Raw genomic sequence first — 20,346 nt, forward strand, 5'->3', positions numbered from 1 at the left:
TTCATAGCTATAAATTGTTCTTTATTTAAACTATAATTCTAACAGAACATGCTGTTATTGATTGTTATATTAATGCTGAGAAACTTTATTTTATGTTTTCCTTTTTCCCTCTTAAAGGAACATGTTCCCATCTAATCTAGTTCAAGCTACATTTCAACAGGTGAGTCCATATCCTATATGGCATTTAATGGTTTATTTTTGAGAAATCCAGGTGAAGGGCCAAGGCTCGTAATGCAGAATACCACCAATACTGAAAAGGATAGGAAAGGAGACTATTTAAATTGTGAAGTATTGGTTACTTCAATACTGCAGCCTCTGGACTGGAGAGAAACTTGGAGTGGGAGGGGGAGGATCCAGTTGTCGTGGTCCATGTTGGTACCAACGACATAGATAGGACAAGGAAGGAGGTTCTGCTGAGGGAGTTTGAGCAGCTAGGGGCCAAATTAAAAAGCAGAACCACAAGGGTAATATTATTACCTGAGCCACGAGCGAATTTGGCTAGGACAAATAAAATTAGAGAGTTAAATGCGTGGCTCAAAGACTGGTGTGGGAGAAATGGGTTTTGCTTCCTGGGACACTGGCACCAGTACTGGGGCAGGAGGGAGCTGTTCCGTTGGGACGGGCTTCACTTGGCCAGTGCTGGGACTAGAGTCCTGGCGGATCATATAACTAGGGCTGTAGAGAGGGCTTTAAACTAACTAGTGGGGGGGAGGTTCCTAGAGAGCAAATAATAAAAATGACAACAGAGAAGGTCATAGACTTAGGTAGCAGTGGGGAAATTAAAAACCAGTGTGTGTCAGGAAGGGGCAGAAGGTATGGAGTAAAAGGTAAAGTAATAAAAAGGGCAAAAGCAGGAACTAAGTGTCACAAAACATATTTGAAAGTTCTCTATCTGAATGCACATAGCATTCGTAACAAAATAGACGAGTTAATGGCACAAATAACTACAGATGGGTATGATCTTGTGGCCATTACAGAAACATGGCTGCAGGGTGACAATGCCTGGGAATTAAACATACCAGGTTATTTAACGATCAGGAAGGACAGGCAGGAAGGAAGGGGAGGTGGGGTTGCTATGTTAATAAAGGAAGGAATCACTGTAATACAGAGAAATGATATTGGGTCAAAAGATCAGGATAATGAAACAGTTTGGGTGGAGGTAAGGAATAATAAGACAGGATTAATTAAAAATGTCCTAGTAAAGGATCCCCTTGGAATGAGTGACCATAACATGGTTGAATTCCATATTCAATTAGAGGATGAGAAGGTTGGATCTCAAACAAGCGTGGATGAAGGGGAACCAGTGGACGTAGTGTATTTAGACTTCCAAAAGGCATTTGACAAGGTGCCACACAAGATTATTGCTTAAGATAAAAAATCACGGGATTGGGGGTAATATTCTGGCATGGATAGAGGATTGGCTATCTAACAGAAGGCAGAGAGTTGGGATAAATGGTTCATTCTCAGACTGGCAATCAGTAACTAGTGGTGTTCCGCAGGGGTCAGTGCTGGGTCCCCAACTCTTTACAATCTATATTAACGATTTGGAGGAGGGGACCGAGTGTAACATATCAAAGTTTGCAGATGATACTAAGATGGGAGGGAAAGTAGTGAGTGAGGAGGACATAAAAAACCTGCAAGGGGACATCGACAGGCTAAGTAAGTGGGCAGAGATTTGGCAGATGGAATACAATACTGGAAAGTGTGAGGTTATGCACTTTGGCAGGAAAAATCGTAGAGCAAGTTATTATCTTAATGGCAAGAAACTGGAAAGTACTGAAGTACAAAGGGATCTGGGGGTCCTGGTGCACGAAACTCAAAAGGTTAGTATGCAGGTGCAGCAAGTGATTAAGAAGGCCAATGGAATGTTGGCTTTCATTGCTAGGGGGATAGAATATAAAAATAGGGAGGTATTGCTTCAGTTGTACAAGGTATTGGTGAGACCGCACCTGGAATACTGCGTACGGTTTTGGTGTCCATACTTAAGAAAGGACATACTTGCTCTCGAGTCAGTACAAAGAAGGTTCACTCGGTTAATCCCGGGGATGAGGGGATGGACATATGAGGAGAGGTTGAGTAGATTGGGACTCTACTCATTGGAGTTCAGAAGAATGAGAGGCGATCTTATTGAAACATATAAGATTGTGAAGGGGTTGGATCGGGTGGATGCGGGGAAGATGTTCCCGATGATGGGTGAAACTAGAACTAGGGGCATAGTCTTAGAATAAGGGGCTGCTCTTTCAAAACTGAGATGAGGAGGAACTACTTCACTCAGAGGGTGGTAGGTCCGTGGAATATGCTGCCCCAAAAAGCTGTAGAAGCTACATCATTACATAAATTTAAAACAGAAATAGACAGTTTCCTAGAAGTAAAGGGAATTAAGGGTTACGGGGAGCGGGCAGGAACTTGGACATGAGTCTAGGTTCGGATCGGTCATGGCCCTGTGGGTAGCGGAGCGGGCCCAGGGGCCGTGTAGCCTGATCCTGCTCCTATTTCGTGTGTCTAATTCTGTTAGATTCAGGAGATGATTCTGTGATAGTGGATTGGCGGTTAGGATCAGATCAGCCATGATCTTATTGAATGGCGGAGCAGGCTCGAGGGGCCGATTGGCCTACTCCTGCTCCTATTTCTTATGTTCTTATGTTCTTATGGTTAGGTGATACGATGTTTAAGTTTCAAAAGCCTGTAAATTATTGAAGGAATGTAAGATTGAGGGAGATGAGAAGTTTGACAAAGAATGAGTTTGACTAGGAAGTGGCACAATAAGTCTTGATTTCAACACAGTAAAGATATAGAGAAAAGGTATGTAAGGTGACCTAGACAGACTGGTGAAATGGGCGGACACGTGGCAAATGCAATTTAATGCGGATAAGTGTGAAGTGATGCACTTTGGGAGGAATGACATGGAGAGGCAATATAATCTAAATAATACTATTTTGATGGGGGTACAAGAGCAGAGGGACCTGGGGTGCATATACTTGGCTTTGTAACTAGAGGCATCAAATACAAAAACAAGGAAGTCATGCTAAACCTTTTCAAATTACTGGTTAGGCCTCAGCTGGAGTATTGTGTACAATTCTGGGCACCACACTTTAGGAAGTATGTCAAGACCTTGGAGAGGGTACAGAGGAGGTTTACCAGGATGATACCATGGATGAGGAACTTAAGTTATTTGGAGAAATTGGGATTATTCTCCTTAGCGCTGAAAAGGTTAAGGGAAGACCTAATAGAGGTATTCAAAATTATCAGAGGTTTTGATAGAGCATGTAGGGAGAAACTTTCCTCTGGCAAGTGAGTCAGTAACCAGAGGTCATAGTTTTAAAATAATTGGCCAAAGAACTAGAGGGGAAATGAGGAGAATTTTTATTTTCACACAGAGGGTTGTTAAGATCTGGAACGCGCTACCTGAAAGGGTGGTGGAAGCAGATTCTATAGGAACTTTCAAAAGGCAGTTGGACAGGCACTCAAAGAGAATTAATTTGCAGGGTTATGGGAAAAAGCTGGAGTGTGGGACTAAATTGGACAGGCATGACAGGCCGAATGGCCTCCTTCTGTGCTGTAAGGGGGCGATTTTGCCAATGGGGTCGCATTGGAGGCGGGATTGCTGCTTGTCGGGTCGATGTCCCGCCTATATCGATTTGTGGCCAGCCCACGCTATTTTCCCTTGATTGACCTTGTTAAGCCCGTCCAGCGGGCTTAGCAGGCCAATTAAGGGAAAGCCGGTTACAGAGAACGTCAGCGTATGATGTTTCATCTGTCAAATTTTTGACAGATGAATTGTCATCATTTGACAGCTCTGTGAAGCTGTCAAATACTGACATTCTCTGTAGTTTGATGAGTTCTTGAATTCAAGACTCATCAATCCTCTTTCTTTTGCAGAAATTAGATAGTTGTTGCATTGGAGAATGCAATAACAATCTGTCATCTCTGCCACAGAGGTGCGAGACTCTCCACATACCCACCAATTGAAGCCTGCAGGAAGAAACAAATAAGCAAACTTTTTCCAACACTTTCCACTCACCTCACATATTCACCTCTCCACACTTGCACCCATCACTTACCTTCACAGCGCACTTTTGCACCCCTCCGACCTCCACAGACTCACTACTCGCCTCGGTGACCCTGGCGGGGTTCGGAGCCTTCAGGAAGCCCTTACTTTTATGGGTAAAATGGGGATAATCCTCTTATCTGCCTATTAACTACAGGCAGTTAAGTGGCTGTAATCCCCTTCCTGCCTCCAAGGAGCCGGGTCCCGGTGCGGGACGGCTACCCGCCTCCTGGCATGATGGCACGGAGGCAGGTTGGGGATGGGTTGGGCACCATCTTCAGCCAGAAGTGCCGAGTGGATGATCCATATCAGCCTACTCCCGAGGTCCCCACCATCACAGAAGCCAGTCTTCAGCCAATTCGATTTACTCCACGTGATATCAAGAAACGGCTGAGCTCACTGGATACAGCAAAGGCTATGGGCCCCGACAACATCCCGGCTATCGTGCTGAAGACTTGTGCTCCAGAACTAGCTGCGCATCTAGCCAAGCTGTTCCAGTACAGCTACAACACTGGCATCTATCCGACAATGTGGAAAACTGCCCAGGTATGTCCTGTCCACAAAAAGCAGGACCAATCCAATCCAGCCAATTACCACCCCATCAGTCTAATTACAATCATCAGCAAAGTGATGGAAGGTGTCATCGACAGTGCTATCAAGTGGCACTTACTCACCAATAACCTGCTCACTGATGCCCAGTTTGGGTTCCGCCAAGACCACTCGGCTCCCAACCTCATTACAGCCTTGGTCCAAACATGGACAAAGGAGCTGAATTGCTGAGGTGTGGTGAGAGTGACTGCCCTTGACATCAAGGCAGCATTTGACCAAGTCTGGCATCAAGGAGCCCTAGTAAAACTGAAGTCAATGGGAATCAGGGGGAAAACTCTCCACTGGCTGGAGTCATACCTAGCACAAAGGAAGATGGTTGTGGTGGTTGAAGGTCAATCATCACAGCCCCAGGACATCACTGCAGAAGTTCCTCAGTGCAGTGTCCTAGGCCCAACCATCTTCAGCTGCTTCATCAATGACCTGCCCTCCAACATAAGGTCAGAAATGGGGATGTTCGCTGCACAGTGTTCAGCACCATTCACAACTCCTCAGATAATGAAGCAATCCATGCCCGCATGCAACAAGACCTGGATGACGTTCAGGCTTGGGCTGATAAGTGGCAAGTAACATTCACGCCACAGAAGTGCCAAGCAATAACTATCTCCAACAAACGAGAATCTAACCAGCTCCACTTGACATTCAATGGCATTACCATTGCTGAATCCCCCACCATCGACATCCTGGGGGTCACCATTGACCAGAAACTTAACTGGACCAGCCACATAAATACTGTGGCAACAAAAGCAGGTCAGAGGCTAGGTATTCTGTGGTGAGTGTCTCACCTCCTGACTCCCCAAAGCATTTCCACCATCTACAAGACACAAGTAAGGAGTGTGATGGAATACTCTCCACTTGCCTGGATGAGTGCAGTTGCAACAACACTCAAGAAACTCGACACCATCCAGGACAAAGCAGCCCGTTTGATTGGCACCCCATCCACCAACTTAAACATTCACTCCCTCCACCACCGGCATACCGTGGCTGCAGTGTGTACCGTCTACAAGATGCACTGCAGCAACTCACCAAGGCTTCTTCGGCAGCACCTCCCAAACCCCCGACTTCTTCCACCTAGAAGGACAAGGGCAGCAGGCGCATGGGAACACCACCACCTCCAAGTTCCCCTCCAAGTCACACACCATCCTGACTTAGAAGTATATTGCCGACCTTTCATCATCACTGGGTCAAAATACTGGAACTCTCTACCTAACAGCACTGTGGGAGTACCTTCACCACACAGACTGCCGTGGTTCAAGAAGGCAGCTCACCACCACCTTCTCAAGGGCAACTAGGGATGGGCAATAAATGCTGGCATTGCCAGCGACGCCCACATCCCATAAGCGAATTAAAAAAAAAAAATCTGCCATTTTTCCGGCAGTCCCACATCCATACCCGCCTCCCCAGGGCTGGCATGATTGCACCCTGTGATTCTATGATTCTCTGAATCTATGGCATATTTGAATCTTAGAGGGGAACAAGATGCAATTCGTAGGCAAATCAAATTGTGTGTTTCTCATTCCACATATATATTATCTCCAAAAACAGAAAAAAGCAGCAAAAATATTAAATGCAGTTCTGATTGAAAATAATAAAAATTTCTAGCTAGTAACAGAAATTTTAATAACCTGTTTAAAAAAAAAAAAAAAATTTCAGTAACCGTTATCTTGTCAAAAATAATAGAGGCCTTTCAAATTTTCCACTGCTTCTCGAGTGAGGACTGCGAACTGTTGATGTGACACATTGCTTTTTTGTGTCCAAAGTCTTGTGGAAACTAGACGGTACAGTGGGTTCCAGAGTGTCTTTGGAGGCTGTCAGGTATGGGCATGAATTGAGTTTTGACAGGCTGAAACCAGGTCCCTGTGAATCTGGGCCCACAGTAAGGAATGGCACTAAATTGGCATGTCTCATTGAAGAGTTGACGAGAGTGGCTGGTATGGGAAAGTCTAAGTCCACCCATGAAGGATTCCCACATGTTTGAAATTCCAGAACTCTGTTCATGCTTGTGGTACTGTATCCAACACGACTTAGCACTTTAAGAACAGAACAGTGGAAAAATAACTTCAGCTCATAGCAATAAAGTTTCATTTTCAATTTTTGTTAGGATTGGGCTGTGTAGACATGAAAATAGAAGTTCTGCAGCAGTATTTGATTTTAAAGAATTTGCCACTGAGAACCCTCAAATACATAATCTTCTTGTTTCACAGTATCGAACCAAGATCGTCCCAATAGTCATTTCTGTCAAAGTAGCAGGATCTGAAGCTGCCATGAGAATGCCTTTAATCTATGGAATTCAGGGTGACAATGACTCTGAAATAATTCAGAACATTTCCTTAGATATCACCCCACCTCCAGAAATCATATACAAATCAGGACCGGGATCGAGTGAGGGAATGAATGTTCTTGGCATTGTTATATTTTCTGCAACAATGGGTAAGTTTGCTAAGAAGGGCATCTTCTGTCAAACTGTGCTGCTTGTATCAGAATGCATAGATTATTTTTTGGTAAGTTTTCACCTCTGACTTCCTGTGCCTGTGTATCATTTCTTCAATGAAGTAACACACCTACAATTAAAAATCTCTGCTTGTCCATATAAGCCTACTTGTCCTGATGTGCCAGATGTTTTTCCCAAATTAAAATGAGTAAGTAAATGTACCTTGCAGTATTGTCACTGGACTTATTTAGCATATTGTGGGAAAAATTACTTAACATATTTTAATATGCTATGTGCATTTTGTGTAATATTTCATCAGCTCACATTGCTTTTGCCACCAGTTGCTGGGCCTTTGATCACCAATATTTCATATAGTGTAAGAGTACAAATTAATGTTTGATCAAGGGACACAGTCCCAAGCAGTGACTTGCTCTAGGGCCACTCTCGCAGACCACCATAACGTAACTCGTAACTCCCATATGCTTATTTATAATAGTAATATACAACCCATTTAGAAAGCAAAACAAAGATTTTATTTCCTTTCCTCAATGGAAAAATGGTGGGTAATTTTAGTTCTTTATATCCAACATAAATACTCTTGCCTCATGTAAATAATGTTTTCTGAGGTAATTTCTTGGAATGTCTATGATTGACAGCGAGTTGCTCATTCACAAAAGAAGTTGACTACAAGCTTCACCCCTGTCCACCCACTAAATGTTATTAATTGAAATTATAAATAGCATTTTATTAAGACAGTCATGTGTTTACTGTTCCAGAGAGGCAGATTCAGATATATATATAAAGGAAAACAAGATTTACTTATTTTTCAGGAATCAAACAAACATTTAACTTAATGTTTGTGGTGATCTCTTAGAAAATTGCAAACCGTTGATGCCAGACCCAGATAACCCCTTCCCCCCCGCCCCCCAAAAAGCTACCGTTGTTGAGTACCTTCACTAATACATTTCTTGAAGGCTTCACTGTCTCTCGAAAGAAAGCTTGGAGTTGATATTAACCTAAAAACTAAAGGGACTCACTACACCTGTGCCCGCAGTCCTTTGGATGCCATAATACGTGCTTGTGTAGTGTGCAGGATGTCCCTGCATGCATCAGTATATTCTCTCAATGCAACTGGAATTGTTGTTTACTGTAACAAAATTTTGGCATTTTTGTTCTTCCAAATGATTTCAAAACAATCTGGAATTAATTTAAAAAGCTTTCTTTGTGTGATGTTTCATATTTAAACTATTATCGTGCTTAACTTTTACTTCAGAGAGAGATGGCCTGATTCAGAAAAAGAGTGATTAGAATACCTATGCTTTTTATGGTCACAATGTAAAGCTGCAAACAAGATGCTCTTCACGGGGGGAGTGGAGTTTCACTGAACTTTCCAGCAATCTAAGAGTTAAATTACTCAAAAGAAATCGTCACTTGAATTTATTGATTTTATAATTAATCAAAAATATTTTCAGGTTGGTTGTTTGTGTGTCTTTTCTTTCTCTTTTTTGAACTTAAGATGCTGATTGCTTAATATTGCAATGGGCCCATAAACCAATTGCATGTTTCAGGTCTGGATATTAACGCAATGCTGCGACAACCAGTTAAAGTTAATGACTTGAGCTGTGACAAGTGTATATTCTCTGTGTGAAGGTATAATGCTGGGGAGAATGGGAAAGAATGGATTGCCACTGGTCAGCTTCTGTCAGTGTTTAAATGAATCTGTGATGAAGATTGTCGCTGTTGCCACATGGTGAGTTTCTGTCAGGTGCTTTCCATGCATAACTTTACTTGAATTTTAAGGAATGGTAACTGTTTCATTATATGTTAAATTATGGTGTCACTTGGGTGAAAGTTGTGACCAGTAAATGCTGATAACGGTTTATTTTGGTGTTAAGTGTTAAACTTACCATGCATTTTGCAAATTTTTTATTGATAATAGTACACTAAAGCCTCCTGGGTAGCAACAATAAATGTTGCTATCTCTATCACCCCATATAAGAGCCCACTATCTCCACCAGATAGCAAGGAAATTCAGGAAAGATTTTTTTTTTTTAATATCGCAAGATTTGCCCATCTCTGCCTCAGCCCATCTGCTGCTGAAACCCTCATCCATGCTTTTGTTACCTCCAGACTCGACTATTCCAATGCTCTTCTGGCCAGCCTCCCACTTTCCACCCTCCGTAAACTTCAGCTCGTCCAAACTTAAATGCTCCTTAAAACCTACCTTTTTTGACCAAGCTTTTGGTCACCAGCCCTATTCGCTCTTTATGTGGCTCAGTGTCAAATTGTGTCTGATAAATCAAATCAAATCAAATCAAATCAACTTTTATTGTCATTGTTAGTGCACAAGTGCAGTACAACGAAATGTAGGCTTACGGCTCCCGAGAGTGTACAATTTGGATTAGGACACTTAAACATTTCAACATACATTTGTACATATATATTAGCATAAATATGACCATAATAAAGTGCATCGGCAGATGTGCAGGCTTTAGTGTTTATTTGTGGAGTTCAGTAGAATGACAGCCCTGGGAAAGAAGCTGTTCCTAAATCTGGTCGTACGGGTGCGAATGCATCTGTAGCGTCTTCCAGATGGTAGGAGGGCGAACAGACTGTGGCTGGGGTGGGTAGGGTCTTTGATGATGGACCGTGCCCTCCGTAGGCAGCGTTTCTGATATATATGTTCTATGGTCGGTAGCCGGGTGCCGGTAATGCGTTGGGCAGTTTTGACTACCCGCTGCAGGGCTTTCCGGTCATGGGAGCTACAGCTGCCGTACCATACCGTGATACAGTTTGTCAGGATGCTCTCTATAGTGCAGCGGTAGAAGTTAGAGAGGATTGGGGGTGACAGATTACATCCCTTCAGCCTCCTCAAGAAATATAGGCGCTGCTGGGCCTTCTTCACCAGAGAGGAGGTGTTGAGGGACCAGGAGAGGTCTTCCGTGATGTGGACTCCGAGGAACTTAAAGCTGGCCACCCTTTCCACCTCCGCCCCATTGATGTGGATGGGGGTGTGACTTCCGCCTTTGGACTTCCTGAAGTCCACGATTATTTCCTTTGTTTTCTTGGTGTTAAGGGCCAGGTTGTTGTCGGTGCACCACGTCACGAGATGCTGGACCTCCTCCCTGTAGGCTGACTCATCGTTGTTGGTGATCTGGCCTACTACCGATAACGCTCCTTGGGACATTTTACTATATTAAAGGCATTATATATATATGCAAGTTGTTGTTATAATCCTTTCAGCCAGTGTCCACTGACATAAGTGCCCAAGAGGTGTGATCTGATGATTGAGGCTGCGATTTTACTTACCTTGGCAGGTCCGTGGTGGGCCATGTTGGTGTTGGGTCCCGACCCCGCTGCTGGCTCCAGCCCGCTGTCTGAAATGGGGCTTGTTAAGCCCGTCCAGCGCGTTTCCCGGGCCAATTAGAGGAAGGGGATCTGGTGACATAATTTCATGACGTGTCATCAGCTGGTTTCTTTAAAGGGACCATGGCCAACTTTATTTTGATGTTTGTGCGGTCAGTGTTCTACAGCATCGAAGTGCTACAAACACTGACAAGCACGGCACAGAGGTGCAGGGCTGCACCCAGGTTCTCCCATGACTCCCTCCATATGCTAATAGAGGGAATCACAGCATGCAGGGTGGTCCTTTTCCCTTCCCATGGGCGGAAGAAACCTCCCCAGGAGACCAACACAGCCTGGTTGCAGATTGCACAGGAGGGCATAAGCAGGGATGTGGTCAGAAAGACCCGGGTGCAGTGGTGCAAACCATTCAATTATCTCATTAGCGGTGGGTTGATAGCGGGGACCCGACCCGTTGTCAAAAAAAAACACTTTCCCACCCGACCCGCCACCGATCCTGCCCACTGACTCCCCGGAAAATTTCCCCCAGAATCTCTCTGTACATAGTAGTACTTTCAATGAAGAGTTGGTATAGATTATAACTTGAATTGCCATTCTGATTAGGCTCATGTTAAACTCAAGACTGTGGCTTATTCCTTACCTATAATCTATTGCAACATCTGATCTCCTTTATGCAGTTTACATTTTATGTATTGCAACATTTGAATAAATAATTTAGACAGTCCTGTGTACCAATTGGTACATATAGGTTGATGAGCTATTCCATTGCAATATACTGAAGCAATGTAACTATAGTCTTTGAAAATACTTTTTAACTTTTGTATTATTGAATTATATTTTTCAAAAAAGGAAAATTGGCTTCACGTAGGTTATCTGACATAAATTTATTTAAATTTCAGGACATGAAAAAGCAACAAAGACCCTTGTCTAGTAATTGTCTCTTCTAACTCTGCCAGCTAATAAATTATGGACACTATAAATGACAAAATAATATTTTCTCAACACTAAAACTCTTCGTAGTTCTGTAAGGCACTTCTTGAGATCTAAATGATGGCAGTCTCCAGATGATTCTTGGCTTGGGTGGGTGCTAGTCTTTTAATTTTGCTTCTGTTTCTATTTGTTTTCTCTTTTGCTTAATTACACATATTGTGTTCTTTATTTTAGCTATTTCCCATTAGGCATAGTGTTCCTTATTGCTGGCAAAATACTGGAAATGGATGATCCTACAGCAATTGGAAAGAAACTGGGTTTCTATGCTATCACAGTGGTTTGTGGTCTAGTGGTCCATGGGCTATTTATTCTACCCATGGTGTACCTCTTTATCACCAAGAAAAATCCAATAGTTTATATAAGAGGAATTCTTCAAGCTTTGCTCATAGCATTGGCTACTTCATCAAGGTATGTTCCATGTTCTTTTGCAAGATTCAAATGCTGTCATTTAATAATAAAAATAAATCGGCCTATTGGTTTATAATTAGCCTCATCTTACTAGAGTGTTCATTAGTACACCATCCACAAAATAGGAGAAACACACATGGGAACATATGCAAGATTCCAGTAGCCAGTACACACAATGAAGAGTTTCCTTGTTATGACTCCCAGGTCAAACTATCCAATGACTAGATATTGGGCAGTAAGGGTAAACTCATGATCGTAGGCTACAAGGGGTCCACTTATGAGAGAGACCAGTCATGCTGAATCCAAGAAAATATCCAGTGCAGACCTGAACTGTACCTTATTCCACAAGTCTATTATTCTTTGTGTAAAAAGACAAAGTTATACCTGAATTCCCTTCTTACTCCTATCCTATTTTTAACTTCTGTCTGATACTTGACTCCTTCACCACAGTCAATGATTGGTAATGCGGTGCATTCTGTTTATAGCAGAAGTAGTTTGTCCAGATAGTGGAGTAATCTGATCAAAAACAGTTTTCCCAAATCAAATACATTAAAAGTAATACATGTTTTATTGATTATAGAGGACGCAGATAATTGGTTTTCACATTTCAGATGGTAGTTGCTGCAAATGTAGGTAAATTAGCCATAGTTTGACTGTATCTTGCACTGCTAATAAAATGGGCATTTTACTCCTCCCAGATTTTGCATTTTTAAGCCTAATCTGGTTTGCCTGCCTAGAGTTAATGATCAAATATTCAACGTCAGAAGTTATGCAGTTGATTGATCAAAAAGACTGTTAATTATCTATGGGTACATTTTAAAAGCATTTTTAAAGTTTGAGTAGCTGTCATTGAGGCTTCTTTGGCGGTCCATTCACTGGTTATAACAGGCATTGGTTAAACCAGACAAATCAGATCTGCATGGATCTGTCCACTATTTGAGGCTTACACTGTAGTAAAACTGTGGTTGCCATTGCTTATCTATTTACAGTTCTGCCACTTTACCTATTACCTTCAAGTGCCTGTTGGAAAACAATCATATCGACAGAAGAATTGCAAGGTTTGTTTTGCCTGTGGGAGCTACAATCAACATGGATGGCACTGCCTTGTACGAAGCTGTGGCAGCGATATTTATAGCACAGGTTAACAACTATGAACTGGACTTTGGACAAATTATTACTGTAAGGTATTTGAAATTCTCATTTATATGAGCAAATTGCAATTTAGTATATACTCGCCAACTTTTCTTCCCTCCTCCTTTTAAAGGCTTTGGGGGAGAAATATGATGGATTAGCGCCTCCCGTTAGTGCCCCGGAGGGCGATAATGGGGCGTTAACGACTTACCACCTGGGTACAGCGAGATGACCGACTCCCGCGAACTTCGGTGAGAGGTTTGCGACAGAGATAAGACTTTGCGCCATGATCTCCTGTGCCCGGAGATCGTGACGTCATTGCTGTGCACATCACCCCAGTAGCGCCCCAAACCCGAACTTCAGTTCGGCCCCCTGCAGCATCGCTGGACAATGACACCGACAGCTGCAGGAGGCGTTGATCGGGAGGCCGTGCGCTTCAGGGGCGAATGTTAAAGGGAAGGTTGCCGAGGTAAGTACCTAAATTTCTAAAATGTTTCTGTTCTATTTTTTTTTTACTTCTCTTGGGCCGCGATCGATCAGCCCAGCACTCTGCTGGAGTGCATGCGGCTGATCAAGCCGGATCGTAGGGACTATCTAACTGGTCCCAATGCAGAGCCTGCAGTGATGGCCCTTCCCTGTAAGGGAGGGAAGGAGCCTTGGAACGTGGCAGCGCTGCACGGCCCATTGTGCGGCGCTGCACCACCACTGCCCCGCCTGCGTCCTTTAGCGCTCCAGGAAGGAAGTGGGTGTAACATTTGCATATTGAATTATCATTGGCCCGCAGGCATCTGTAAGGAATAGCAATTATATTCACATGTGATCATATGCTGAGTTGTCATTGGCCTGCAGGCATCTGTAAGGACTACTATTGTTTTGAAGACCCAGGCTAGGGGTCCTAACGCCATCTTTTCCCCACTGCTGTATGAGTAAGATCAGACCTAATGCTTAATAAAAGAGTTAAACTGTAATACTCCGTTGTCCTGCAATTTATTATTTTTGTACAAAGTGTGCAAAACAAGACATGGTGTCAGAACAGGGATTGAAAATGGACATCGTTGGAGCTCCCTTGCCTCAAATCGATTGGGGATCTTTGAACTTACCTGTAGAATGGCGCAAGTTCAAGCAACACGTGGAGTTGATGTTCGCGGGTCTGCTGAAAAGCATAGAGGAGGAAGAAAGTTGCAGCTACCTACTCCTGTGGATCGGAGAAAAAGGGAGAGACATTTTTAACACATGGGCCTAGAAATTGAGTTGGCGCCGCGCCAGGGCTTTAGCGCCGGGAATTTAGCGCCGGCGCTATGTCCCCCTGCGCGCGCCAAAAATTCAGTAGCGCCGCGCCCAGACGGCTGCCGGCGCTACTGGAGGGTGTCAGCGCCTCGCAATGGGCGCTGACTGCCGCATTGTGGCGCTAATCCGCCGCTGCGGCACCCGATGCGGTGCGGCAGGCTGGGGAAGTGCAGGCCTCCTCCTTCCGTTAAGGAGGAGCTGCCTGCACCCGACCGCTGGCCGTTGATCTCTGGAGAAAAATGAGCCCGGCACCTCGGAGAAGTGCCGGGCTCGCGGCCCACACGCATCTGTGCCGCGGGGGGGTGTTGGAGGAGTCCGGGGAGGGAGCTGCGGGCAGGCGGCCGCCGGGCGACCTTAATGCGCCGGCGCTAAGACCCGTAGCGAACTTTTGAAAAATCGTTGGTTGCGGCTGCCACGGGCGAGGCGGCCGCAACTCAATTTCAGCGTTCGGGCGTGTTGCCACGGCAACCGGGACGCTGCGCACACCGATGACGTCATCGGTGCCGGCACAGCGCAACCGGCTAACGCCGATGGCAGCGCCCAAGTGAATTTCTCAATCGGCTGTACTTGCGGCGCTAGGCCCTCTAGCGCCTCAAAATGGGCGCTAACCCCACTCAATTTCTAGGCCATGGTCTCTCACCGCGGATGAAGCAAAGGTACTGAAAAGTTATTTTGACCATTTTGAATCATATGTGACGCCCAAGACAAATACGATATTCGCTAGGTACAAGTTTCAGGAGAAAGTACAAGGAGCTAGTGAGTCGTTTGAACAGTTCATGACTGAGTTAAAACTGCTGGTAAAAGACTGTGAATATGCAGATAAAGATGAGATGGTCAGAGACCGCATCGTGTTTGGAATACATTCAGCTAAAGTGAGAGAGAAACGTTTGAATGTTGGGTCCGGGCTAACGCTGGACAAAGCTATAGACATAGCTAGATCACACGATATAGCCCAAGCACAGTTGAAAACCATAACTGGCACCACGAACAGCTCGCGTGAACAGACAGTGCACGCAGTTAATAGACACACACCAAAGAACATCGCCCAGAGAGCGTGTTTCAGAACAGAAAGAACAGAGAGAGTTCTAAAAATGAGCAACACAGACATAAAAAACCCTTCAAAAACTGTGGATATTGTGGAAACAAGGTGCATGTGGAAAAGGAGCATTGCCCTGCCAAAGGAAGGCAATGTGCTAAATGTGGTAAACGGAACCACTTTGCTAAAGTTTGCAGGACTGTTTTTTGAATAGCAGTACACACAGTGAGTGACAGCCAAATGCCAGATAGAGAGCCAAATGCAGAGGAACTGTTTATTGATTCTGTGTCACAGAAAAAACAGATTTCAGAGACTGAGTAAGCCTTTGCCGATATTGAGATAGGAAAACAGGGCACAGAGCTTAGGTTTAAACTAGACACTGGAGCTCAGGTTAATGTAATTCCTCTGAGTGAGTATCACGGCTTGAAGGGTGAGTGTGAGCTACAGCCCACCTCACGCAGACTGACCAGCTATGGGGGTGAGCAGCTCATTGTAAAAGGCACATGCGTGATGAAATACAAGTACAAAGAAAGCGACATGATGTTGGACTTTTACATTGTTGACACTCAAGCACCTCCAGTGCTAGCTCTAAAGGCATGTTTAGACATGGACCTCGTCAAGTTAGTGCTATCATTGACAGCACCAGTTGAGAAGCAGACAGTCATGGAGGAGTTTGCTGACGTTTTCAAAGGAATCGAACTATTCCCAGGTGAATGCACTATTCACCTTGACCCAGCAGCAACCCCTGTGGTTTGCCCACCGAGAAGGATACCCCTTGCTCTACATAGTCGCCTGAAGGAGGAGCTGCAGAGCATGGAGAATACAGAAATCACTTCCATTCTGTTTGGATGGAAGCGTTTCCACCAGTACGTCTATGGCCGACAAGTCATTGTGGAATCCGACCACAAGCCCCTCGAGTCAATCATGAGGAAACCACTAGTCGCAGCCCTACCAAGGCTACAGAGAATGATCCTTCAGCTACAGAAATACGACTTCACAATCATTCACCGTCCAGGCAAAGACATTCCTGTCGCAGACACGCTCTCCAGAAAGTCTCTTAGCTACCAGGACAGCAGCCTCAGTGAAGGCATGGATGTGCAGGTGCACATGGTGTACAACAGCTTACCTGTGAGTGACTCAAAACTGAAGGAAATCCGAGCAGGAACAGAGAAAGATGCACAACTCACACTGCTGAGCAAAGTCATACATGAAGGATGGCCTGAGGAAAGGAGGAAATGCCCTCAGAGCATATCTGAATTCTGGAACCACAGAGACGAACTATCACAAATCAACAGAATCGTCTTCAAAGGGGAGAAAATCATCATTCCTACCAGTCTCAAAGAAGAGATGTTGACAAAAATTCATGCTGGACATATGGGCATGGAAAAATGCAAACAAAGAGCACGTGACATTATGTTTTGGCCCGGAATGTGCAAACACATTGAGGACATTGTCGGAAAATGTTCCATTTGTCTAGAACGCCGCCCATCAAATGTCAAAGAGCCCATGATACCTCACCGTATCCCAGACAGGTCACGGCAACGGATCTGTTCACATGGAACAACGAGGACTACATAGTGACTGTTGATTACTACAGCAGATTTTTTGAACTGTACAAGCTTCACAGCACCACATCTGCAGCTGTGATCCACAAGCTAAAGGCAGCCTTTGCCTGGCATGGTAGAGACTTTAGTCTCAGACAATGGCCCCCAATACAAATCAAAAGAGTTCGAGTCATTTGCCAAGGCATGGGATTTCACACATGTCACATCAAGCCCACATTACCCTCAAAGTAATGGCCTTGCTGAAAAAACTATCCAGATTGCAAAAACACTCATGGACAAAGCCAAAGTGGACAAAAGAGACCCCTACATTAGTCTCCTTGAGTACCGCAACACTCCAGTTGACAACTTCAAGTCACCAGCACAGCTGTTGATGAGCCGCAGACTTCGCTCAATCCTTCCAAGCACCAACCAGCAGCTGCAGCCAGAGGTTGTCAGCTGCAAGCAAGTGCATGCAAAACGTGCACAGAGACAGCAACACCAAAAGAGATACTATGACAGGTCAGCTAGACTACTGCCGCCGCTGCACAATGGAGAATCCGTCAGAATCCAGGAGCATGACTACTGGAAGCCAGCAGTCGTCATCCAGCCAGCTGCCACTGAGCGATCGTATCACGTCCGCACCCCAGAAGGACAGGTGTACCGCCGCAATCGCAGGCACCTCCTGAACACCAAGGAACAACACCGTCATTCCGATGAGAGGATCAGTTCAACAGAGTGTGATGAACAGAGCAATACACAAAACACATCATACTTACCTGAACCTAAACCTGAACCTGAATTGTTGACCGATTCAGGAGCATGCTCAGTTCCATACCACACAAGGTCAGGACGAGATGTCAAGCCTAGAGTTATCCTTGACTTGTGAACTGTCAAAGGGTGTAGGTGGATCGCTGCCCTTAAAAAAAAAAAAAAGTACGTCGTTATTGAAACGTTGAGATGTTCTCAGTGCTAGTTAAATGCTGAGTTTACTTATATGGTTATGCTACCGAGAACATTATGTAGAAGAAAGGTTTAAAAATAATGCATAACATTTTTCTTTTAAAAGAAAGGGGATGTAACATTTGCATATTGAATTATCATTGGCCCGCAGGCATCTGTAAAGAATAACTATTATTTTCACATGTGATCACATGCTGAGTTGTCATTGGCCTGCAGGCATCTGTAAGGACTACTATTGTTTTGAAGACCCAGGCTAGGGGTCCTAACGCCATCTTTTCCCCACTGCTGTATGAGTAAGATCAGACCTAATGCTTCATAAAAGAGTTAAACTGTAATACTCCGTTGTCCTGCAATTTTTAATTTTTGTACAAAGTGTGCAAAACAAGACAGTGGGGCAGTTGATTTAGCACTCCACTTCCTTCCTGGAGCGCTAAAACCCAATTTTTTAAAAGCTGGGAATCGCTGGTGCCTGGCGCTAAATTTCCCAGCTTTCAAAAGCACCGCCCCCAAACGGGGCGATACTAAATTTCTCCCCCATTGACTTCTAGCTTGGGTTTGGTTCCATGGCAGCCACTTGCCCTCCAATACCTTATCAAATTCACCATTGACGTTGAGTGTTGCCTGGTTATTAGGCCATACGGCATCATAGATACGCCTAAACCTGTCTTCATCTAACATCCATACGTGCATTTTTTTATTCGCAGCATGTTTGACATGAAGTCATAAGATTTCATGAGGTCCAGAGTCACTGCTACGGACTCCAGGGCCACATCCAATTGACTGTGTATGATTATGCCCTCACCTCTGGTAGATCTATCTTGTTGGTAGAACAGGACATATCCAGGAATGGTGATCAGTCTGGGATGTAATAGATGTAATTCTGTGAGTACATCCATATCGAGCTGTTCCTTGAGACAGCTCTCCCAACTTGGGCACCAGTTCCCTGATGTTGGTGAGGAAGAATTTGCAAGGCCAAATAGGCTGGGATTGTTTGAGCCTTGTCCTGATCCAGTGCCTGGATCATTGCCAATAGATCCATCTGATATTCTGTTTTGTACCAGCTATTTTACAACTGAGTGGCTTGCCAGGTCACTGCAGAAAGCATTAGAAAGTGCAGGGGGGTACTTAAAAAAGAAATTAGGAGAGCGAAGAGGGGGCATGAAAAAACACTGGCGGGCAAAATAAAGGAAAATCCCAAGATGTTTTTTAAGTATATTAAGGGCAAGAGGATAACCAGGGAAAGAGTAGGGCCCATTAGGGACCAAAGTGGCAATCTGTGTGTAGAGCCGGAAGATGTAGGTGAGGTTTTAAATGAATATTTTACATCTGTGTTCACTATGGAGAAGGATGATGTAGGCATAGAAATCGGGCAGGGGGTTTGTGATATACTTGAACAAATTAGCATTGAGAGGGAGGAGATACTAGCGGTTTTAGCGGGCTTAAAAGTGGATAAATCCCCAGGCCCAGATGAGGTGTATCCCAGGCTGCTGTGTGAGGCAAGGGAGGAGATTGCAGGGGCTCTGACACAAATTTTCAGAACCTCTCTGGCTACAGGGGAGGTGCCAGAGGACTGGAGGACAGCTAACGTGATACCATTATTCAAGAAGGGTAGTAGGGATTGACCTAAGAAAACTACTAGGCGCTTGGTCTAAGCATTAAACAAAGCTTTAATCAACTGTTTTACAACATGGAGGTCTAGTTGTGTCCTTCACTAGTTCCTGTTAAGAATGTCCTGCGCAAGCTGGGCCCATGCCCGAGTATTTATACTCTCCCTGGACAGCGCCACCCGCAGGCCGCTTAGTATTATTTCATAAGTCTTTCTTTTATGAATGACTGATTCATGTCAGGGATAAACCAGGGAATTACAGGCCAGTGAGCCTAACATCACTGGTAGGGAAATTATTGAAACAAAATTCTGAGGGACAGAATTAGTCTCCACTTGGAGAGTCAAGGATAGTCAGCATGGCTTTGTCAGGGGGAGATCATGTCTAACCAATTTGATTGAATTTTTCAAGGGGGTGACTAGGTGTGTAGATGAGGGTAGTGCAGTTGATGTAGTCTACATGGACTTCAGTAAGGCTTTTGACAAGGTCCCGCATGGGAGACTGGTCAAGAAGGTAAGAGCCCATGGGATCCAGGGCAATTTGGCACATTGGATCCAAAATTGGCTTAGTGGCAGGAGGCAGAGGGTGATTGTCGAAGGTTGTTTTTGTGATTGGAAGCCTGTGTCCAGTGGTGTACCGCAGGGATCGGTGCTGGGTCCCTTGCTGTTTGTAGTGTACATTAATGATTTAGATATGAATGTAGGAGGTATGATCAGTAAGTTCACAGATGTCACGAAAATTGGTGGAGTGGTAAATAGCGAGGAGGGAAGCTTCAGGCTACAGGACGATCTAGATGAGTTGGTCAGGTGGGCAGAACAGTGGCAAATGTAACTTAACCCTGAAAAGTGTGAGGTGATGTATTTTGGGAGGACTAACAAGACAAGGGAATACACAATGAATGGTAGGACCCTAGGAAGGACAGAGGATCAGAGGGACCT

The 20,346-nt window shown here is 44.5% G+C and overlaps 1 protein-coding gene across 2 annotated transcripts in view; it reads left to right on the forward strand.

The window, feature by feature from the left end:
- slc1a7a (solute carrier family 1 member 7a) overlaps positions 1-20,346 on the forward strand; it is a 149,050-nt gene that overhangs the window by 81,728 nt on the left and 46,976 nt on the right. For both annotated transcript variants that reach the window (XM_085982805.1, XM_085982804.1), the window contains exons 4-8: positions 118-160; positions 6,859-7,084; positions 8,736-8,835; positions 11,613-11,846; positions 12,836-13,030. In XM_085982805.1, coding sequence (XP_085838931.1) covers positions 118-160; positions 6,859-7,084; positions 8,736-8,835; positions 11,613-11,846; positions 12,836-13,030 — 798 coding nt within the window. The remainder of the gene's footprint in view (positions 1-117; positions 161-6,858; positions 7,085-8,735; positions 8,836-11,612; positions 11,847-12,835; positions 13,031-20,346) is intronic.

This window comes from Somniosus microcephalus, chromosome 3 (assembly GCF_052327205.1).
Source record: "Somniosus microcephalus isolate GS21.2 chromosome 3, FLI_Smic_1.0, whole genome shotgun sequence".
Classification (NCBI taxonomy): domain Eukaryota; kingdom Metazoa; phylum Chordata; class Chondrichthyes; order Squaliformes; family Somniosidae; genus Somniosus; species Somniosus microcephalus.